General features: G+C 34.3%; 1 protein-coding gene across 4 annotated transcripts; it reads left to right on the top strand.

Moving 5' to 3' along the window:
- Positions 1–62: 62 nt before the first annotated feature.
- Positions 63–25,366, top strand: LOC101745642 (organic cation transporter protein). Of its 4 annotated transcripts, XR_009976245.1 has the most exons (4): positions 214–479; positions 12,907–13,018; positions 19,937–22,757; positions 23,137–25,366. XR_009976245.1 is itself a non-coding variant. In XM_021346496.3 (3 exons), the coding sequence occupies exons 2-3, from the start codon at positions 12,960–12,962 to the stop codon at positions 21,444–21,446; spliced, it is 1,569 nt and encodes a 522-aa protein (XP_021202171.1). In that variant the 5' UTR covers positions 63–170; positions 12,907–12,959; the 3' UTR covers positions 21,447–25,366. The 4 variants fall into 4 exon arrangements, 3 of the variants coding, with proteins under 3 accessions (XP_021202171.1, XP_062531162.1, XP_012553440.1); XM_021346496.3 differs by lacking the exon at positions 214–479 and adding an exon at positions 63–170 and having other exon boundaries at positions 19,937–25,366; XM_062675178.1 differs by having other exon boundaries at positions 147–479; positions 19,937–25,366.

The following is a 25,366-nucleotide window of genomic DNA, read 5'->3' as shown; positions in this document are numbered from 1 at the left end:
CATCATTTTTCATGTTTACACATATGTATATTATGTAATAGTTTCAAATAAAACTAGTAGTCTACAATCCAATTTATGTATGACAGACACTGTTGAAATTTTTTAAGCGAGAATATCGTGCGGTCTCTGAAGCTGAGTTGATTACCAGACAACTGTTACCCGATTTACAGGTATGCTGTATAATAACCTACAACGGAGATAAGAGGTTAGGTTTTTTCGCGCGATTGCGGCAAACGACACTCAACCGAAGCATTGTCGGCGCCACGCCACGCCACACCATACCAACCATTCGCTCGTCCGCCGCCGGCTCGCACGCCTGGCGCCTGCACACGCCACCGCGTGTTTCCGACTACTAATTTTAACTTACCGTCAATGGTGTTTGTGAGCCTAGCAGAATTCCTGAAACACAAAGAAGAGTACCATAACATCACACACCATGGACAAGGATCGCGCTTTAGAAGAAATGATGGGAAAGCTCGGTGAGTGTAAAGTTGAAAACCTGTGCGAACATATGGAAGTCGTAATTCATAATTGGTTGTGTTGAAGTACTTTTACATTTTACTTGCGTTTTTTTTTTTTATAAAGTGTAAAATTCTCCTTTGTTGATTTCGCTTTCATTGCTCGTTTTTTATTTAAAATTAGGTTGTGTAAGACTGCTATCTGATTCTGTTGTGTTAATGCAGAGCACAAAGTAAATATTTTACATTAGGTTCGATTGAAGAGTACTTTCTAAAGAATTAATTATAAGCCGTGATCAAGGTTAGTTTTTACTCGAACGCGAAGTGAATCTATTGGGATATCATTGAAATCAATATACAGGTATAATTAGTCAAATTATATACATGTTAGAAAAAAAAGGTTAGAATAAAAATTTAACAAATGATATTTATCACGTTTGTGATATGCGGAAAAAATGGACATAACTCGTATGCTTAAACTAAGTCAAGAATGTAATTTTAATACGAATGAGTCTGATGCGTAACCTTTTTTTTTTTAAGTAAAATGATGTAATAGTTAAGACCAACTTATCTATCCGACAAATTGGTTTGAGGAAGGACCTTCACCTTTCTCTTTTACCTTCGCAAGGTAAACCAGGTTTCATACTTACATATAATAATATGTAGATTACCAATTTTAAGTGAAGTTTTAATGATATATACATTTTTTAAGCAATGTGTTAGAATTTTGTATTTTAAAGTGTATTTTACTTGACCTCTCGCTCTTTCTCTCTCTTCCTAGCTATTCTTCCCATATGGTGGTGGGGTCAGCATTCCTTATTTTATTCCTCCACTTCGCTGTGTGTTCGTTATCATCGTCAGTAACCTTGCGTTCCCTCTTTTCCCTTTAGCACTTGTCTTCTTGTATTTTACCTGAGCCTGTTGTAATATTTAAAATCCCTGATCAAAAGATTCGAAAAGTTTATCAGACAGACAAAGTATTTGTGAGATTTACTGTCCATGAATTTATCTTACAACATAATAACACAGGATTTTCTTAAGTTTTCATATCAAACGAATTCGTTATCAAAGATTATTAAATTTAATGCCCCACAATTCACGCTCTTAAAACTGGAGTTCGTAAAATAGCTTTTTTTTATTTTTTTTATTGCTTAGATGGGTGGACGAGCTCACAGCCCACCTGGTGTTAAGTTGTTACTGGAGCCCATAGACATCCACAACGTAAATGCGCCACCCACCTTGAGATACAAGTTCTAAGGTCTCAAGTATAGTTACAACGGCTGCCCCACCCTTCAAACCGAAACGCATTACTGCTTCACGGCAGAAATAGGCAGGGTGGTGGTACCCACCCGCGCGGACTCACAAGAGGTCCTACCACCAGTAAAAGTAGCTTAAAGTAGCATTATAAAAATCGGAAGATATAATACTAAATATTAATATGTGCAAAACTATTTTGATACTGTATAAAATGATTACTAACCAAATAATTATTGAGACGTCTCTTGGCAGAATTATCAGGAAACGTTAATACAAATGTACATATATTATGCATTTAAAATATTTAAGTTGGTAAACATTTACAAGCACACCAAACTAAACATACATCTTATATGTTTAGTTTAGTAAATAGGAGATGTATGTAGGTTTCGTTTAGTGTGTCTTCGTCACAGATTAATTTATTTTTTTATGTTTAAATCATCTGTTTTTTGCGAATTTCAGAACGAAATTACTATAAGTGAATTAGTAAATTTTATCAGCTTTATCGATTTAACTATGTTAAAAATATTGTTAGCACCTATTTTATTATACATTATTGCTACAAATAACTAATATTAATAAACTATATAAAGTGAAACGCCTGTCTGATTAGAATATGAAGGTTTTTAATATTTTTATTACAATATGTTACACATTTATTGTAGTAACATGTCGCGTTAACTAGTCCTTAGGTAAACATAGTAGGTGTTACATATTTACATCAAATGTGTATCTTAAGGTCACTTCATCTTTATTCCGGCTAATATATCCGGAATCAATGGATACGTAGAACGTGTTATTCAAAATGTTTGGCTTATAAATATGTATGTGTGATCCAAGAGTAACTTATGCATTTAACATAGTTCTCTGATGAAAAACACCGTTAGAACACATACGATAAATGCAGTATAGTGAACCAACAATTACCCGATCTCCTAGCTAGATTCTTCAGAAGGGCTTAATAACCTCAGATGAACAATAAATAGCACGTCTTCTCATCTAGACCCAAAAAATTCAATGCGTACTTCGTGATCACGTTGGATTGCTTATGGATTACCATTTCATACAAAGTTATCCATGTGTCTGTCTATTTAAGAAAATAAAAATAGCTCTTATCGATAAGTAGACAAGTTAATGCTTTAACTTGCGACAAGAAGACACTTTACGTAGAAACCTACAAGGTTGTCACTATGTAGTAAAATATATAATTTGAAGAAAAAATAATTATTATATCTCTGATTTATATAATTTGTCAATCGGGCGCTAGTATAGAAGATATCTGAAAGCGAGTGGAGAAATTCAAAACATTTGGTTACACCAAGTAAGAATAATCTTTCCCGATATTGCACTTGTGTGTGTTCGAGAAAGCCTCCTCGTGTTAATAATTCTTTCTTTACAATGAGCATTAAGTCATTTGAACATGTCATGAAAGTATACTATATTGACAGCTCTTTACTATGCTCAGTGTTTATTAGTTTTACTTCTAAATCTATGGAATCTTAGTTTTTAGTTTCATAGCAAAAAATTACGTCAAACCTAAACCTTTCTGAAAATGTAACGAACCATTGAAATTATAGCATTCAATGTTTCACAATACTAATGAACAGGTGACTAGGTACGTACACAAAAGCGAATATTACTTAAAAAAATATTTATGGAGTTTACGTGATTCCTTAGATTTCGCTTGGTGACCCACTAAATATTGACCAACCTTAGCCCGCGTCTATTTTTGTGCAAACGCCAGTTATTGATCAGGCCTTGTGACATTCACAAGTCTACGAAGGTGACAATACCAAATAAGTATCCTCAAATTGAGTACTTACTTAATTTAAAGATAAAACGTCTGCTATTGTTTACAGAATTTATGTTTAGGTGTTTTTAATGTCTACAGTCCTTATTGGTTTCTTAGCTTAGTAGATAGCTGTCGAAGGTAGACGAGCTGTCCACCTTACTGTTAAAGGGCTATCGTCACCCATGGACATCAGCCATATTTATTAAATACGTACCTATTTAGTTTTTTGAGTATAATTCAAGGGATGGGGTTCCGATTCTTCACAGTCATCTGTGTCAAGGTCAGTGACTCCACCCCTGTGGGCTATGATTGACAAGTACCATTAGGAAGCCTTTTGCTCTAATCACGAATAAACAATTTATTTTAGTATTATCGTGTAAATAAACTTATTAAATTTTTTTTTTTTTTTAATAATATAAATAAAAATATTTACTAACAATCACGCCACGTTAACTGGTCTCGTGCTAAGTTCGTAATGAACTTGTGTTACAGGTACCAGATAACGGAAATAAATGTAAGATTTTTATTAAACACATACATATATTTAATATACATCCATAACCCTGGAAAAGACATTTATATTTATCATACAAATATCTTCCCTTGGCGGACTTACCACTACACCAGACGACCGTTAAAAATTATTAAATTGTTATTGACTTTCTGAATGACTAGTTGGGTACATTCGACACTCTGTTATTAGATAATTTTGTATTAACTATCGTTCAAGTTCACGTGATTCGACCGACCCCGATTCTCTGTAAGTAGGCGGCGCGTAATCAGTTTTAGTAATTAATCATTATCGCTTACTAATTTTGACTAAGTAGAGTTATTAAACGTAGATATCGCTATCGTTATGTGAGATTTTAATCAGTCTAATTCTAAAAATTAATGCTATTATGTTTTTACATAAATCACTGCGATATAAGTTCATAAATGTGACAATACTGTAACATTAATGTCTCAATCGTCCTCTCTCGCTCTCTCTTAGATAATAGGTATACGTTCGTATGGGATGCTCACACTGCGCCCACAATATCATCTCCTTAAGCATACATGGAGGCTAAAATACACTTTTCCACTATATATCCTCTTAACTCCAGATTTATACTAAGTAGATATGTTCGTATTCGGAATTATAGCATAATGTGGAAGTTCATTGAACTCAGCTGTCAGTGTAATTTTGGCCCAGCGCCACTACTACCAATGTTTTACGTTCAAAACATTGTTATTTTGTCTCGCGGCACATTGGAACAATTCCTTTATCCCGATTCGTGTATAAAATGTCAAATAACGCTTCCATTTATTTAAAGTTATGCATCATTATTCTGTGTAAAGTAGGTACTTGGGCAAAGAACCCTTTTTTTAGCTTTCATTTTAAATTATTAACAAAAGAAAAAAACATTTCGTTTGTAAACACTTTTATTTTAAAATCACTACAATGATCTAATTTATTGTGATGTCGAAGACGCATTGGTAGAGTTCGATGTAGACCGATACAACAACCAAAAAAAAACAGTTGACAATGATGTAATATAATTATCGTAGCGAAAGACTGTTTATTTAATTATCACCGTGATCAGTATCTATAATGCAACATTATCTATCTTTATGGATATAGTCATTGATAGTTCGTGAATTCGTGATTTATCAATTTTCTTTCAGTAACGAAACAATCTGTTTCTCGATACGTGTGAAGTTTGGTTAGTCCTACCGATGACGCGTAACTATTGTTAATATCTTTGAATGGTACTTTAATTTACTTTAAATACTCGTGTATTTTATGTTTGCGCATTGTGACGTCATAATGCTTACATCGTGAAACAAAGGCTAAAATTATTATGCGGCAGAGAATACGATAGTTTCGTTGTATTCTAAAAATGGCTGTAATGCCAAGCTTTATAACAACTAAAACATCTAGTATTTTCTTTTTCTATGTGTAAAAAATTATGTGTGTAAAAAAACCTTACATTCTCTAGCAAAACATTAGTAAAACGGATTCGGTCTAACATTGTGTTTACATATCGGCGCACTGCGTGCTTCCTTACTTATTTTAATATAGTTGACGTTAGGGACGTGCTCACGGTCCGTCTGATGATTAGATTTTACTGGATGCTATATTTACTACAATGTGAATGTTGCAGCGCAACGTGATACACAAGGTCTCAGTTGCACAGCTGTCCAGACACAGAATACAGCTATCCCTATCTTCTCATCGATATGAGAGATTGCTTTACGAGAAATATAAAATTGTGATAGCACTGATAGACCGATGGTCCACACGAACTGCGTGTGGACCATCGGTCTATCAGTGCTTAAGAAAGATATCAAAGAGCAAAGAAAGATAAGATAAAAGTAAGAGTAAAGAAAATTAGGAAGGAAACTACCGTACTATCGCAGAATCTATATTGTGATCTAGTATTAAAAGCTAAGAGGCCGGGAGTCGCATACCACTCTTTACTGAATAACGATTGGGAACATTTTATCCACGAAAAATAATTTGGACCAAATATTCAATATATAAATGCCGAACTACAGAATAATTATGCAAATTGCCATAAAATCTCCTTCACAAAACGACTTAATTTGCATCGCAGTAGCCAAGGCAGCATTGTTGGCGGGCATCTAAGAGATTATGTGATGTAACGAAGTGTTCGAATACAAATAGAATTCCACGTTCACCGCAAACAGGTTTGTTTAACACGATATGATTCGGAAGTGTGTTTTCAATAACTCCTTATTAAACGCAATCATAACAAATTAAGGTCACCTTTATTTGGTTTTTATCTCATACCTACTAAGTAAAAGTATGCACCTCAATTTCGATCATTTTGGATCCTCCCGATCCACTAGCAGTCCTTTAGGTACCTCAAGCACCGGTCGTCGTCGAACCCGTCGCTTGCGACGAAGGGCTCGACGAGTGAATTAACTCTCAGACACAGCCCACTGAGTTTCTCGCCGGATCTTCTCAGTTGGTCGCGTTTCCGATCCGGTGGTAGATTCTGCGAAGCACGGCACTTGCTAGGGTTCGTGTTAGCAACATCGTCAGGTTTGAGCCCCGTGACCACACCTACTAGTTAAGGTTACGCTGATATGGCCTCTCAAGGCTCTCAGCTTAGGTAAGGACAAGAAAAAAACAAATTTCGACATAGGATAGATATAGTTATTATGAGCCATACGTGTCGATACCACCGCTCTGCTTGTTTCTGTCGCGAACTATATAGTCAAGTGTTTCTGGTCGAACGGTGGGACCGCTTTATAATGCTACTGAAATTGACCACCTTGAAATGGAGATATACATATGTACCTCGCGCATAGGAAATTGTTTTTAAGTGATACTAAATTAAATCACACCAAAAGGCTTTCAGCACAGTGTTTGAGAATAAAATTTATTGATTTGACATAAAAGATCATCAAAGGTAAAATTTGGGTAACTATCTGGCCCTTAAGAAATTAAGACAAGGAAAGCTAAAATCTTATGTGAATAATTTTTCAAATATTACATATGTAGTACAAACATACATAAGTAATTTTACACACCTACTTACTTAAATGTAACTAGCAACAAAAAGAAAGTCCTTAAATTTAATAGCCAAATTGCACCAGCCTTACAAATCGGACTGTAAACATTGTAAATGATAATTTTAGTGATAAGGAAAGCGTTTGCCTTCTAAACTGGTGTTAATGTGGTGTTATTCTTTTTTTAATGCTTAGGTGGGTTTGCGAACTCACGGCCCTCCTATTGTTAAGTGGTTAGCGGAACCCATAGACATCTACAACGTAAATACCACTACCTACCTTTAGATATGTGTTCTAAGGTTCAGTTTTTGTAGTACAACGGCTGATCCACCGTACAAACCGAAACACGTTACTGCTTCACGGCAGAAATAGACAGGGTGGTGGTACCTACCCGTACGGACTCACAAGACGTCCTACCACTAATAATTACACAAATTATAATTTTGCTGGTTTTATTTTTGTTAGACGATATTATTCCTTCACCGTGGAAGTCAATCGTGACCATTTGTTAAGTACATATTTCATCAGAGAAATTGGTACTTGCCTGCGGGATACGAACAACGGTGCATCGCAAGATACGAATGCACTGGATGTCTTGTTCCACGCCACGCCACGATGACAAAAAAAAATTATACTCTAAATTCATTTGTACAAAAAATAAAACATCAACATAATTTATCACACTTAAATATAAAACGCAGTAAATCATGATTAAAGTAACATTATAAATAAACATGAATGAAATTCAAAACTGGCATTAGGTAGCTGTTTAATTTACCGTAATATCACTAAAGTGTGCTGATGAATTTTGATAAAAGTAATTATTAAAAAAACAACAACTAAGATTACGGAAATATGTTCTTTGTACGATAACGTATTTCCTTCATTGTGTATGAATTTAAATTACGACTAAATGACAACCGTAAAGTCGCAGAAATACGAAAAATAATTGGTTACATACGTTTGCTTAATGAGCATGACTGATTTAAAATGAATTCCAAAGTGACGTGATAACTTATTGTTCCGTGTTAAATTCGTTACGGAACAAATGGAGATATTTATTTTGTGCTCAGACCATGCATTAACGTATCACTCATCAACGTGTTAAACGTCTTAAATTCAAAGCTATAATATATTTTAAAATCTTAGGTACCTATAAACAGTTCATACCCAGTAGGTATAGTAATGTGTAAACGATAATATCAGCTACTTACCGAACGTGCCGAATTTACGATAAGAAATATAGAAACATTAGTTATAAGATATCATTCGAATAATTCTATGATGACCGTCTTTTTTATTGACATCGACGCCAAATGACCTTAGACCCGCCTGATGGTCAAGAATAGCGAGGATTATGGTCGGTGAAATAGCAGGAGTATATCCAAACTGTTCACCTTAAAATTTCTTTAAATTATATGAAGTTCCTGTAAACTGCAAACTGTTCTTAAGTATCTGAAGCGGATTTTTTTAAATTACAATTTTACATATCAGCAATTATATTCAGAAAAATACTTGATGAAAATTAACAATGTTGTTAATATCTACCTATTATCAAAAACGTTGAAACACATATCTGATAGACAGTAATCACGCGTTATCAAGAAAGTGTTTTTGTAATTAGTAAAAAAGTCCCTAAATCATTACGGCTAATGAGTATGTCAAAATAATGCCACAAAATTTAGGCGCGTTCTATACATTTAGGTACTAGCGATATTTGCCGATTGAAGTTAGCATGAACACACAAGAATTCCCTAAAACAATGTTTGACGACTTCACGTTAATCGACCTGGACTATTAGACTCGCTTCTCAATGTCATTCATTGAGTTAGCGGAAACAGCTCTCATTTACATTTGAGTCAAGTATTTTTCTGTTTACCTACCTACGTGTTGTCAGATTTTGAAAGAAAAACACTATTTACTTTTGTTCATTTTATAAATGTTTTAGCATGATTTACAAAACAAATGATTTAAGTATTAATAATATCTCCATTAACATTATATTGGCATGTTCAATCCTCTCAAAGTTGTCATAAAATATTATGTGTTTATTGAGGACAATATTTTAGCTAGACTATTTAGGGTAATGGTATCCGACCTGCGGACTTGCCGTTATGCCTCATTTTCATTATAAGTCTAGGAATTATGGCGTTGAAAACTATTAGTTGCGTGGAAAAAGGGCTGAAGTTAAGGCTGTTACTGAGCTTTTCCTCAATGCAACCCTTCTCAGTTTCTAAATAAGTATTATTTCAATTTTTATTGTCGCCTGCTTCATGAACGGATGGCGGAATTTATATCTTTACTTCTATTGTTTTTTTATTAAGTACGTTGTAGGATAAAAGATAGATTATCGTAACTGGCCACAAAGTAGTGAGTGGAGGCCAAAATGGTACGACGGAAAGAAGAGAAGTAGTACCTAGCAATAGCTTAACGTAACCAAAATTCCATACCCTTATCATCGAATTAATAAACATACGGACCGATTCAGCCGGACACAGAAATATTATGACAAGAAATAAAAATGTTACCGTAGGTACTTAGCGGTCAATACAATATCAGAGCAATTAACTTTTAACCCCTAGAATTTACTTCATAAACTTCATATCATTAGAAGTTAAGAAGTCAATAAACTTTCGTTTTACTATTTGCAATGAAATTTAATGAATAACTTATTTTCCATATCGTAATGACGTGCAATCAATAAATAATTATTTGTTTATCTAATAAGGCCATAGGTGTAAAGATAATATGTTATGCAGAGTAACTTCAGAATTGCATATCGAGACTGTTTGAATTTATCGGTTGAATTGCAGAAGGCAATGACTGCTTGTTAAGTCGTATTCGATCTTAGTTTAGTGTTACAAGGTTATACAAGACTACAATTCCAGGCTTCGTAATTTGTGCATCTTCGCGTTTTATGAAATTCTTATCAAAGCCTATATAATATATTAGAAGCTATTTTAGGTTAACACAGTTGTAAGTTTGTTTAAACATGTAAACGAGTTTTTTTTGTATTTCGCGAACTAACCACCTTCTCCAGCTTCGGACTGGTTACACCCATATATTTTGCTGAGAGCACCTAGATTATGTCTAAACTTTACAAATAACAATATTTTTGGTAGGGAGCGGCTTCGCTCCACCTTTGGTATTGCTGACGTCCATGACAGACCGTAACCGTCTACCATCAGGTAGGCCGTATGCTCGTCTACCTACAAAGGCAATAAAGTTTAAAAAAAGAACTTATTTTACCTCTAAAATAATATTGGACGAAGCCCGCGGCGCGCTATCTTTATATTCCGTGTACTTTTAATCTATATAGATATTGATTTTTGTTAAGATAGTAATTAATCAAATAGTGAAACCAAACTTCGCCTGCTGTGTACACCGATATAATGGAGTAGAAGTGCCCCGCGGCTTGATTACTGTCTAATCAGGAGGAGTGAAACACGGTGAAATTTACAAAAAAAAGTGTTGTCACTTTGGGCTACTAGCTGTGAGTTCTATAGCAACTGTTATTAAGGGAGCGTTTGCTATTCGTATGTGTAGCCAATATGTTGGCGATGGTATATGAAAAAATCCATTCTGGATAGGATCTTCTTCTTCATACGTAAATAGAGTATCTATAGCAAATTTAAAAGTTTTTTGGACGGACAGTATCACAAACAATAATGTATTAAAACATAACCTTTCCGGAGAAAATATCTACTTTATAGTGTAGACTATATCAAAATACTTTATGTGGTTTAGAAGAATTAATCTTAGACATAGACAAACAAAAATAACGGCCTTTATTCTATTCAGTGATGACACGTTGGATTGTAGGTGGCTTGGGCTGATTCATTAACGCAGATTAAACGAGACATCCGAGAATATTATCTGTGTGACGTTTATTTTCGTCTCTATGTCGAAACAATGTTACTGCATACGAGTGGAAAACTAGATGACCCATTTAGAGGAGCATAGAAACGTTTTCTTGACCACATTAATTAGTACATGTCTACTTTACGTAGATACTATTACGGATAAGATACCACACACAAGCCCTTAAGGTTTTGGTGGCATTTGATTTTGGAAACTGTAAGCTTGTTTGTAATCAATAAGTTTAAAAAAACAACTAAATTGTTTACGGAAATAATGTTACAAACGGTGTTGGCTGATTATGTCCTCATTACAATCCCGCAGTTATCAACTATTATATATTATAATATTTAACCAATATTTCCATTTTCGTGAATAACTTCAAGCCGCTATTTTAATAATATGTATTATAAAGCTGAAGAGTTTGTTTGTTTGAACGCGCTAAACTCAGAAATTACTGGTCCAATTTGAAAAATTATTTCAGTGTTAGATAGCCCATTTATTGAGGAAGGCTATAAAACTATATAACATCACGCTAAGACCAATACAAGCGGAGCCCTGATAAAGAAAGTTTCAAAATCGGGTTTTAATCCCTTTTGAGAGCTTCCGCTGCGTGCGCAGCAGAAACGGTTAAAGTTTCGCTAAAATAATGTATGACAGAATTGTTCCCGTTTAAATAATCTAAAAAACGTCCTCGACAGCATATATCTATATGTTAACGTTGGCTCACTATAACTTTTTTATGCTAACCAAATTTGTTCTAAAATAAAGGATTATTTGTGGAGTATTCCACGCGGATAAATTCGCGGGCAAAAGCTAGTAGAGCTCTATTTTTGTTTGAATAGTAGCTTTTCTAACTACTTGAAATGATTTATTAATATTATTCATTCAAATTCGTTTGGCATTCATTATAGTAGCTTTACAGTGACACGAAATAATAATTTTAATTGATTTTGTAGTCCGCTGGAGTTCACGGATCGTGTTTTAATTCCTTGTATTTTTAACTTCCTGATTCAAAAATAAAAACGATTTGTTAAAATAGTTATCAAGGTTTCTGTTATCGGTAACGTTCAATATTATCAAAGGCATCCGCATCTGTGTCAACAATGCCGACGATAGTTCGTGCCCATACCGAATACGCCCTCAGAGGTTACAGGCATTACAAAGTCAAATAAAAAATAATTAATTACGAGTTGATTGTCATAATATGTTCACATCCAACTAGCGGGTTCATTTTTTGTAATTTTGTTTCTAGGTTCATTTCTTTCATTACTGTAACTTAGATTTATAACAATTTAAGTCAATTAGATACTTGATAATAAAACAGGCACATTGTTGAAACTTAAAAAATTAACATAATTCGTCACTGTATATGATTCCAAGAGATATTTTGTTGGCGCAAATTATCCGATAACTTTAATATTTTTCGTGTTAATCGGACCAGTGTACAAGTCATGTTATTATTCGTTATATTAATCGCGTATAAATAACCTACTCTTGCACCGCAGATGGAAGTAAGAATCATAACTAGAATTTTTTGGTCCTAAAATAGCGCAGCACTACAGCCCATGTAAAATTATGTGACAAAAGTACTTATTGCGGTTACGTTTACAGGTCAATGTGTCACAGTGTAGGCCAAACGCGATAACAGTCAGATACATACTTACTCTACAAATATTGTTATAAATATATATCTTACGTATATTTGTGCATATATTACAACTGTATAAATGCATAACAGCTACTAATTAAGCATTCGAATTCATACCCAGAAAATCTTACATGATATTAGTTAACGTTACAAGGTGATTCGGCTATTTCTTTAAAAATAACTATACTGTCGTTGCGTACTGCCGTTGTAACTATACTTGAGACCTTAGAACTTATATCTCAAGGTGGGTGGCGCATTTCCGTTGTGGATGTCTATGGGCTCCAGTAACCACTTGACACCAGGTGGGCTGTGAGCTTGTCCACCCATCTAAGCAATAAAAAAAAAACCTTATGAATCTGTTCCTTTTTCAGGTGATTTCGGGCGGTACCAATGTTTTCAATTTATTCTGCATATCCTCGCTGCTATGACGGCTGGTATGCATATGCTGTCTTTAGTGACAGTGGCCGCAGTTCCGGATCACAGGTAATGGACATCACATGTTTAACTACTATGCTTAATACACAAATCCCTATGACCAATATTTTGTGTATGCACACTCAAAGATTTTTGATCCTATGAATAATTTTTTTGCGAACGGTTATATCAATTATTAATATGGTTCTGTTGTGTAGAACATAATCAAAAATGTATAATCATGTAAATTTTAATTTAAGTTAAAAAAAGTTCGTAAAGTATGTATAATATATACATGAAAAACTCAAAGATCTTTATGTTTGCATAGTTCAAACACAATATTGCGATACTGGTTTAAATTGCATGTGCATGATTGTTTTTTCTTTTTTTTGGGATTTAATGTACCGGATTCCTGTTTACTTACAGTGTTTAGAAATATTTACTAAGAGTAAGAACTGTGAAGCTATTAAAGGAACATAAATTTTTGTTTAAAAATTTTAATACATGTGTGAAGTTGAATAGAGTTTTCCTGCCTGTACTTATTCCTAAAGTTTTGTCGGATGGTTGGGTTTGGCATAACATTATTTTGCTTTAAGTTTTCATAGTTTTGCTTGAGGGAGTTAGGTCAAGACGTATTATGTACGTAATGTTGAGTTTCACCACGGTGTTCTTTTTGTACGTGGACAAAGTGCTGCTATGACTGGTTTATTCAACGTAAGTAAATATTTTTCGGTAACATTTAATAGCACTTGAGTTTCGTTCATTGTTTCACGGTGATGGTGCTGTTATATTGTGAAATGTTATTATATCTAGTTGTAAAATGAGTTCTTTCTCGTCTATTATTCATCGGTGAAGGTTTCTTGATTTTATTGATCGTGGAATTGTTGATTTATTTGAAATGTAAACACCGTGTAGGTCACCGGTGCCCTACATGACGTACTGAAGTAGTTATGTGAATTTCCCTCCTCAATTTTATTATTAAGGCGCCGGAGTATCTAGTAGACTATGGGAAAGACGTATCAAAAGATACTGAGAATGAATCTATAAGAGACCTAAAAGACCAAAACATACATTAAAAACAAAAGAAGGAATGTTAGACAATCCAGGCGCTCAGTAATAGAAATCGACATAATTATTTCAGTGCGCGTACGTAGGGTACCGGTGACTTACATTACAGTCAATGAAGTCATCTTGACCTAAAGGATAAGACGTCTGCTGCATTCGTATGTAGCGACGCAATGGTGTTCAAAGATCGCGGGCCAGTACCTATTTTTATAATGAAAAAATACGTACTTAATCACGATTGACTTCCACGGTGAAGAAATAACATCGTGTAATAAAAATCAAACCTGCAAAATTGTAATTTGCGTAATTACTGGTGGTAGGACGTATTGTGAGTCCGTACGGGTAGGTACCACCACCCTGCCTATTTCTGCCGTGAAGCAGTATTGCGTTGCGGTTTGAAGGGTGGGGCAGACGTTGCACTGTAAAAACTGAGACCTTATAACTCATGCCTCCAGGCAGGTGGTGACATTTACTTTGCAGATGTCTATGGGCTCCGGTAACCACTTAACATCAGGTGGGCCGTGAGCTCGTCCACCCACCTAAGCAATAATAAAAAAGTCAACGTGTTAAATACCTGTTTATTTAAATGCACAATATTAATATTAAGACTAAGAATGAAACTATAGATTTGACAATAAAGGTGAATATTGATATATAAATAAATAAACATTACTTACTGAACAGGCTTAATGCTACAATGAACTCTCGTTTTATGGTTGACGAAAACAGACATACCGAACGAACACAAGCACACTAAGACCTTGAAAATCAAATGTATTTAATATAGACTTCGACTGAAAATCAAACCCAGACCACGTGGTTCAGTTGTCATGGTAACTAACCAGATAAACGAAGTGATCAACTAACTAATTAAAGTTAACTAAATTCGTGCACTTAGTGTGGGCTAACTTAATTGAGTAGTTAACATAAAAATTGAGTGCAAGGGTTACTAATACTAAAGCTTATTCTAACACATTTTAGTTCTGATTTTAACGGTAGGTACATTTTCATTACTTAAAATAGAGTTTGGTGTCCATCACATGTCACAGGAACATGCATTTTGCACACATATCATAATTTTTTTAACTGATCAATACCAGGCATATAAAACAATCCTTCAATGTGTAAACTTTATTTAATATGGATACTAATAACCAGTGGCGTAGCGAGGGAGACAAGTAAGGGCATTATGCCCGGGCGCTTCTCACAAAAGGGCGTCAATCGTTAACAAAACAAAAATTTTTTGGATAACTTTTATTTTTATTACAGTTGATTTATGAAAAATATTGCGTTAAAAAGGCATTATGACCCGGGCGCTAGTTAAGATCGCTACACCACTGCCAATAACTTCCTTCTAATGAAATTTAGTAGCTTACACTCGCTAGCATATTTGCACCCTTAAATCTATGAATGTTTACGACAGTGCACTAATAATAATCATTTAAAAATGTTTTACAGATGCTTCCTACACGGAATTGACAGCTACAATGCCACAAATTCATGGAACTCTTCTTTGGTAATGGCAGCTATTCCAGTGAATGAAAATGACAAATTTGATTCGTGCAGAATGTACACAAGGAACCACACATCTACGGCGGAATGTGAATCTTGGGTTTACAACACGCAGTACTTTTCTTCTTCTAGGGGTATTGAATGGAATTTTGTATGCAATCAGCGTTGGATGGGCGCTATCGCTCAAACCGTTTACATGTTTGGCGTTGTGGGTGGCTCTCTCATATTTGGTCGAATATCTGATAAATATGGAAGGAAAACTGCCTTTGTATGGTCTGGAGTTATGCAATTGCTGCTCGGAGTTTTGGTTGCATTAACAAATGAATACTACTCTTTCTTAGTTGTCAGATTTATATATGGAATATTTGGATCGGGAGCATATATTACTGGATTCGTATTAACGATGGAACTCGTCGGACCAAGCAAACGAACAATTTGCGGGGTTACATTTCAAGTAATGTTCGCAATCGGGATTATGTTAGTTCCTGCTTGGGGATATTTAATTGATAATAGATTTTACTTGCAAATACTGTATGGTCTGCACGCAGCTCTGTTACTTCCGCACTGGTTTATAATGGACGAGTCCCCAAGGTGGCTTTGGTCACAAGGCCGTGCTCGAGAATCGGTCGCAATAATTGAAAAAGCGTTGAAGATGAACGGTATAACTGAGAACATAGATACGTCTTCTTTAATTTCACAATGTAAAGCGACAAATGCAAAATATTCAGATGAACAATCTGCGGGCACGAATGATCTTTTCAAGACTCCAAGAATGTTGAAGAAAACTCTTATAATTTGCGGATGCTGGTTCACAAACTCCGTTGTCTATTATGGGATTTCATTGAACGCTGGAAAATTAAATGGAAACCCATATTTTCTTATGTTCTTAATGGGTATCGTAGAGTTACCTAGCTATGTAATTATAACTTACTTCTTGGACCGGGTTGGACACAGAGCTCTTATTAGTACAATGATGTTGCTAGGTGGAATAGCATGTTTGGTTATATTCTTTCTTCCTCATGGATCTATAACTACCACTGGAATGGTAATGGTAGGAAAGCTTTTCATTTCAGGTTCATTCTCTATTATTTACAAGTATTCTGCAGAATTATTCCCGACCGTTGTTCGTAGTTCTGGAGTTGGTCTGGGCAGTATGTGCGCCAGTGTGTCCGGAGCTTTAACCCCCCTGATAAATTTATTAGATACCCTAAATCCCAAGATTCCGACTATTTTATTCGGATTTTTGGCTTTATTCTCTGGGTTCTCTACTTTCTTCTTACCGGAAACCATTGGCCGCCACTTACCCCAATCTCTGGAAGATGGAGAAAAATTCGGAATCGGCGACAATTGTTTCACCAACTGCAGTGGTCAGCCACTGACTGATAGTATTCCCGATATTCCTGAAACCATGGTTCCTCTAGATGAAAACAAGAAAACAAAGGAATAATTGAACTAGGAACGTGTAACATACATAATGTATAATTTTAAAGTAAAATTTCAGCTAATAAGCTTAAAGTTTCCGCAATGTTTTTAAAGAAAATTGATACGAACACTAAAAATGGAAAATGTGCCAAAATATATTTACTACCAACATTTTAAAACAAATTAGATTACAAAAACGTATAGTGGGCACCCAACGCAAATTTAATTTATCTACATAACAACAAAAATAAAAAGCAACTATATATATTATATATTATTATTAAATTGGGCAGAGATTACTTGAAGAACTTTTAGATATTTATCAAGCTTAAGGTTGTCTAGTCAACAATACAAATAAGCAAGATCGGTGCTCTAGAACATTTGCATGAAGACTGGCTGATATAATAATATATCATATTCATATGACGAAAAAGCAGGTTCTATATGTGCATCATTAGATGTAATAAATTCAAAAGAGACTTAAGCCATTCTAATCATTGTCGTAGTTTTAATAAAATAGTCTTAAGCATAGGAATTAATTAGTCTTTACATTTATTGTGTAGAGATAAAATTGCCTTTCAGAGACTTTGACGTGTTCATTTTTTAGTGAAATGTATATTGCTTTAAAATTATACTCTTTTAAATAGGAATGTAGAAAACTATAGATTACCTACTATTGTTAATGTATTGTTGAAATTAAATTATCTTAATTAAAATATATGTAGAAGTAAACGAAAATAAGTTCGACTGTAATATGAATATGTGTCCAGCAATCGAATTTGATAATTTGGTACATATGTCTTAAACATAAACCAGTAGTAGCTGTTAATATTTCGTTATATTCGATTTGATAAAATACGGCAGCATTAATCATAATAATATATTTCATTCGATATTCACTCACATACCGACCGAATCGGGTCTGAAAAAAGTCAAAGTAAAAATAATCACAACTTAATTAATGGCTTTATTCATCTCAGAGTACGTAAAGTAGCCTCAATAAATATGGGCTTTTCGCCAGATTGACAGGTTCACATGCATGCATTAAATAAATCAATTAAAACAACTATAGTCTCTTTGATAAATTATGTTAAGGACACAACCTTAACACTTTTATATGTAGTGTTCTACGATATATGTAACATGTTTTTAGTTAAATTTAATTTTTTTTACACTTACAGCAACACCAAAACTATACTCAAATAAGTTCCTCAATGCAAAGAACATTTTTAACAACATTTATTCTGTTCAAATTATGAAAAAAGGTGAAATGCATATTTCTAAATTTCAGAATTTATTTTTTAGCCTTAGCATTTTAATGATTTTTAATTATGTGCGATGTAGATTGTTGTTTGAATCGCACAGGCTTGACCCTACTTTTTCTAAGAAAATTCTTACTTAGTCCGTGTTCACAAAACATAAAAAAAAAATTGATTTGTGTAAATACTTGTAGTAGGATGTACTGTAAGCCTGCGCGTCTATGAATCCCTGTTGAACCCTGTTGGTTCGGCCGCCAAGAATTGCAGTGGCTAATTAGTCATAAGAAACAATTGAGGCTTCGACGCCATTGCTCAAGACGAGTATTGGCATTCCCGTTGGAATGTATGTATATCAGTTACTATAATCACTTAACACTAGTTGGGCATGAGTTCATGCACTAGTCTTATACATCTAAAAGTAAATAATAACAATACAATGATTTCGAAATCGTAAGTTGCCAAAGCCCCGCGACATTCGTGGAATAGTTTACAGAAATGACATTATCCAATTTTCAAACTTACTTAATTATTAGTTGGTAGGTAATTCTATTTACATTAGATAAGTAACCGTAGTTAATGTAGCTAAACGAAAAAGGTAAAACATATTTTTTATTCAATAACTTAGAGCGAAATCATTATCAATAGTATATTCAAAATGCCACTAATTAAAATTTAAAATATTTAAACCTTTTAACATGAAAATAATTTTGTAGTAAGTAATGCTGATACCCATGAGCAACGGTGACCTCTTGCCATCAGGTAGGCGGTATCTGCCTACCAAAGCATTAAAAAACATGGAAACGATTGGTATAGTAATTGTACATCGTGCTGGATAGCGGGTGCTTACCACGTTTACGTATAAAAAAAAAATTCATTATACTATGTACTTAGTACAAATATTCACTTTTCAACTTTTTGAAACGTAAAGTAAGTATGAACAAGAAACCGATTGCCATACTGAAATAAAGAAGAAGACAACGGGCTGTTAACAGCAGAGAATTCAATAATGAGTTAATTTAGTTAAATAAATATAAATATTATTATTTTTATGACAATAAAGCTTAAAATATATATTTAAATAAACGCCAACTATCATTAATGACAAGGTCTTTTACACAACCAGCCTTTTACAAAAAAAAAAAATTGTACGTACAATGCTAAAGGTGCTATATTTCTTGTACATTCAATATAAACAAATGTTAGGCATACTCGTAGTACGAGGAATATGAGCGCATGACGTTCACTTTAAATTAAGCATTAGCTTTACTAAAAGACAATATTAAGACGAGGCATTTACCTTTAGAATGTAAGCGTTTTGGTGCTATAAATTTTTTGAAACCGTATAACTATACTGTATCTCGTAAGTGTTAATTTTACTTAATACAGTTAATAAATATCTTAAAATGTTTTTGTTTTATTTATTCTTACAGATACCTAAATGTATGTTAGATCAGTAGGTATAAATTACATGCTAAAAGTCTGTAAAGATGACATTTCATTTAGAAAATGATCATTTATTAATTAAGTACACCAATGTGGTCAATTTAATCAATAATGTTTAAGTTTTAAAAAAAGTTAGTATTTTATTAATGTAACACTGATGATATATCAATTACCATTTATATTACTACATCAGCTATTTTATGGGTGAAGATTTTAAATAAACAATTTGATAGGGTTCTGTAAGCTATATAAAAGTAAGTAAACTACAAACAAATGATTTTTCCAGATGCTGGATCGACGGCGTCGACACAAACGAATCTATAGCGGCATGGAACTCATCGGAAATACTTGCAGCAGTACCGAAAACATCATCAGGCAGCCTACATAACTGTCTTATGTATCAAGATAATGATACGATTACTTGCACCAAGTGGGTTTTCGATACAACATATAGATCTTCATCGCATGCTATAGAATGGAATTTAGTTTGTGAACAAAGATGGCTGGGCTCTTTTGTGCAAACTGTGTACATGCTCGGGGTGTTCACTGGTGCTGTAACTTTGGGGACAATGGCCGATAAATATGGTAGAAAAACTATTTTCTGTTGGTCAGGCGTATTACAACTCATATTCGGTGTCGCGGTTGCTTTCATTCCGGAGTACTGGACATTTCTAGTCATTCGCTTTTTGTATGGTGTTTTCGGGTCAGCCGGTTCATATATAACTGGATTCGTTTTGACAATGGAACTTGTTGGACCGAGTAAAAGAACCAGTTGTGGTGTAGCTTTCCAGGCAGCATTTGCTGCTGGGATTATGTTAGTAGCAGGCTGGGGAGCATTGATTGATAACAGACAAATCCTTCAAATGATCTACGGCTTACACAGCTTACTTTTAATCCCACATATCTGGATCATGGATGAATCTCCTCGTTGGCTTTGGGCTCAAGGCCGTGTCAAAGAATCTGTCGACATCGTTGAAAAAGCTTTAAAATGTAATAACTCTGAAAATATAGACAAAGCACATTTCGTTTCAAGAGGAAAAGTTGAATCGTGTAAAGGATCTGAAGCTGCCACTACAGCTGGCACAACTGACTTGTTCAAAACCCCAAATTTACGAATAAAAACTTTGAATGTATGCTTTTGTTGGTTTGCAAACTCTATTGCCTATTATGGGCTAACTCTTAGTACAGGAAAGTTAGAAGGTAATCCATATCTCATTACGGCAATCATGGGATTTGTTGAATTTCCGAGTTATGGGGCTGTGATATACTTTCTCGATATTTGGGGTAGGAGACCGCTTATAAGTTCTATGATGCTCGTGGGTGGAATTGCATGTGTTGTTGCCACATTTTTACCAGCCGGCAGTATAATTTCAACTGCGATAGTAATAGCAGGAAAATTGTTCATTGCGGGTTCATTTGCCATCATCTATAACTATTCAGCTGAATTGTTCCCTACTGTTGTTCGTAATTCTGCTTTGGGCTTAGGTTCAATGTGTGCCAGGTTTTCAGGGGCTTTGACACCCCTAATAACGTTATTAGATTCTTTCAATCCAAAAATCCCTGCTGTCACCTTTGGAGCGTTAGCGGTTATATCAGGATTTTTGTGCTTCTTTTTGCCAGAAACGATGAATCAGCCTATGCCTCAATCGTTAACCGATGGTGAAGAATTCGGTAAGGGAGATACTATTTTTGCGAGTTGTTTTGGAAAGGAGAAAAATAGAAAATATGATGATAAAGCTGATGATAAAGCTGCCGAATCAATGGTTCCATTAGAAGATGTAAGTAAAAAGGTTTAAATTCTACGATAACTGTGAAGATGGACAAATAATATTATCTACTTGTCTGTTATAATTCACACATTCATTATCGTTTTGTTGCTAAATTTTTTATATAATAGTAATAACAATAATGTCTTTATTTCTCGAACATTTTACATTTTTAACTAACAATTTCAAGTAGACTATTATAAAAAAACAATATATAATATAAAAACAAAATATAAGAGTAAAATCTACATTTCTTCGGTGTGCTTTTCGGCAAAGACCTCATCCAACTCTTTCCACTGCTTTCTGTCTGCTGCTAGTCTTACCCAAAGGGATCCAGAGGTAATTTTTAATTCATCCTCCTATCTTCTTTTTGCAAGAATGGAATCCCAACTCCATTTGAACCGGAACCCATCTCCATTTGAGTTGATCAATACGCAACAGGATGTCTGTTGATTTAGTTTTGTGCCTGATGTCTACACTTCTAATTTTGTCCATTAGTTTCAAACCTAGCGTGCTCCTTTCCATACCTCTCTAATATCTTGCTAGTTTGTCCCTATAGTGTTTCGACAAAGTCCAGGTTTCACAACCATATGTGATGTAGGGTAGGATACAGGTATCAAACGTGTTCTTCTTGGTCTTAATGCCCAATTCTTAGTTTTCATAATTTCTTTCAAGGCCCAATATTTTTTCCATCCAGTTGCAATTCTATTAATTCTCCAATTCTATTTCTTTAAGCATTTGGTTATTGTGTGATATTATCTGGCCAAGATATACATGTTTCTCTACACATTCGAGTTTCTGTCCATGGATGGTTATATTTATAGGTAAAATTTGTCATAATTTTAGTTTTGCTCGAGTTAACTTCTAGACCCACTTCTCTAGTTTTTTCTGCTAGGGCTTATACCATGGGTTCCAGCAGTAGCGGGTCCTCTTCGAATAGAACCAAGTCATCTGCAAATCTTACATGTTTCATTCTCGATCCGTTAATATTTAGCCCCAGATTTTCCCATTCCAATTTTCTGAACATTTATTCTAGCACTGCTGTAAACAGATTTAGTAAAAGGGGCTCATTGTTTCAATTGGAAGCACATCTTCCGTAGATTTCAGCCTAATACTACCTTTACGATATTTTTGATGATGTTTATGTAAACGTTTTGTATTCCCTGTCTGTCAGGCTTTACCATACAAATTCATGTTTAAAGCTATCGAAAGCCTTGTAGTAATCTATAAAAGCTAGTTAAATAGTTTTCTTGTAATCGTTGTATTTTTGTACCAGCTGCTTAATTGTATGTACACGATCAATTGTATTAAAATATTTCCTAAGCCCTGCCTGTTCCATAGGTTGATTTTCCCGATCCTGCGGACAGAATGGAAAGCAGTCGACGTCGCCCAAAACACGTCATCTCGGATCCTCCCGATCCACTAACGGTGCTTTTAGGTACTTCAAGCACCGGTCACCGTTCTCGTCGAACCTGTCGCTTGCGACGAAGGGCTCGACGAGTAAATTAACTCTCAGACACAGCCCACTGAGTTTCTCGCCGGATCTTCTCAGTGGGTCGCGTTTCCGATCCGGTGGTAGATTCTGCGAAGCATGGCTCTTGCTAGGGTTCGTGTTAGCAACATCGTCAGGTTTGAGCCCCGTGAGCTCACCTACTAAAGTGAGGGTTACGCTGACATAGCCGCTAGGGCTATCAGCTTAGGTAGGAAAAAAAAAAAAAAGGTTGATTTTCATCAAGCCTGGTTGAATTCTGTCAAAAATTACTTTATCATCGACTCTATATACATTGGATATGAAATATGGGTCTGTAATTTCCCTTTCTTGTATAGGATTATTGTGTGATTCTACCCATTGGCTTGGGATACTGCCTGTTAAAGAATCTCATTGAAAACCTTTGTTAGTGTTGGGCTTATTTCTTTGACTGTCCCTTTCATAAATTCGTTTGTGATTCTATCTGGACCGGGAACTTTTTCTATGTATGTTTTGACTTTTTATCGCTTTTCAACTTCCGATTTTAATATTTTTTGGTATAACTTCCGTACTTTCTTTTATTGATTTTTCTATATGTTCTATGATGGGCGCTTGTATGTTTTGCTGATTTGAATATAGTAAGAGATAATACTCTGTTGCTATATTTTGGATTGTACTATGAGAAGTGATAGGCGTCTCTTTATCTCTTAGCTTAGGTATCCATTCTTTTGCCTTTTTGTAAGTTTCTTGAGCGCTTTTCTAGTGCCTTCTGTTCTATTAATGTGATTCTCCAGAATTTTTATTCATCCATTTTTCCTATCTTTTCTCATATTTTCAAGAAACTGTTTGCTAAGTTTTTTAAATTTCTTTTTGGTTTTCTTTCTTATCCCTTTTTGATAACAGATTCCTTCGTTCTTAAATTAGTTTTCAAGCTTTTTCCCTTAGGCTCTTTATTCTTCTTTTTTTTGTATTAATGTTTGTTCTTTGATATTATGTTCTCCTATTATTTATATGTCGTTTCAGTCCATACCTGAAATAATAACTTCCATCAGGTCTTCGGTAGTGTCGTTTGGGTCCCTCTTTTTACAATTTACTCGTAAGTACTTTGTTTGAATTGCTTTCGGCCTAGGCTTTTTTAAACCACTTAGACTTAAACCACTTAAACATAGAGTCAGCTGTGCACCATAAAATAGTTACTATTGAATTTTACATTTTGTACTAATCCCGTGTAAGCCTAACTTTAATAATTTTTTTGTGTCCACTTTTGGCTTGTTTGCGTATTTTAAGAACTTCTTTACAAAAGTCCTCTTTGAAGTATACATTTGTGGGAAGGTTACGCTTGTTTCTCAAAATAAGATGCTTCTTCCAAGTTGTTGTACGTTCCAAATGTGTTCCTGATTCCATTTAATTTTTCTTTACAAAATCTGCTAACTCTATTTCTAACTTTCCCTTTTCTTCAATGCCAAAAAAACAAAGTGAAACGAAACGAAAACGAATTCAATAAAACGAAGTTATTTTTTCGTGTTTCCTTTTCTAATAGTTTTATTTTTTGTTCAAAATTTGTGATTTTGTTTTTAAGGTTATTATTTTCTTTCATTATTATTTTTATCTTTTCATCCAGGGCCACCTAAAATTTTTCGTTATTGCTGTTGTTAGTGTTATTCTTTGTTCATTAAACTTTTCATTTATTTTGGAGAGTAAAATTTCTATTTGGTTTTCTATTTTAAATATTGCGTAATTTAATATAGTTGATTAATAACAATTAGGATGGTATCACCTTAGTTTCTGTCGCAGCACTCGCAGCAGCACTATCAAGAGTTGTCTATGGCTGTTAATGTCAGATGTCGAATGATGAACGATTTTGAGGTTATTAATTATAAATAATAATCGATGCTTTCTTTGATGTAAAACACACAGATATCTGTTTATTTCACTGTAATATCTTTATAAACACTAATTTAGTCTGATTTTCCAAAGATTTGAACAAGGTATATGTGTTATTACCCACTTTTTGCACTGTTAATTGAATCGTATTTGCGGAGTTCTCACTTAAACGTGTTTACACTTTCGTCACTAAAACCGTAACCTCTATTGTTAAATTTATCTCAAATTTATTGGGTATAGGTGCCTCTTTTATATAAATGTTTTTTCTGCTTGAATCTGTATGTAGATCTTTCTGTGTGAATCACACGATCACCGGAAATAACACAAACCTTTTCTTTCCCTAAAGAATTTCAGTGAATTTGTTTTTATTTGAATATGATGTACGTGTTTTTAGTAGTGATAGTATTTATTTAAGTTATAATTGTGTATTTTGTTGAACGATCTCTATGTTTTGTACCTTTACGAAAGGTGTAACAAAATCGAGTGCCTTGAATATGCAGCTGTTAAAGTTAAGTTGTTCACCATAAGTATTCGTTCAGGTCCCTATGTATTTACAACTTAGGATCATAGTATACAGTAATAAAATTATACAAATTTA

This window comes from Bombyx mori, chromosome 23 (assembly GCF_030269925.1).
Source record: "Bombyx mori chromosome 23, ASM3026992v2".
Taxonomy (NCBI): Eukaryota; Metazoa; Arthropoda; class Insecta; order Lepidoptera; family Bombycidae; genus Bombyx; species Bombyx mori.
Note: the sequence above shows the minus strand (reverse complement) of the source record. Positions and strands in the feature narration are given on the sequence as shown.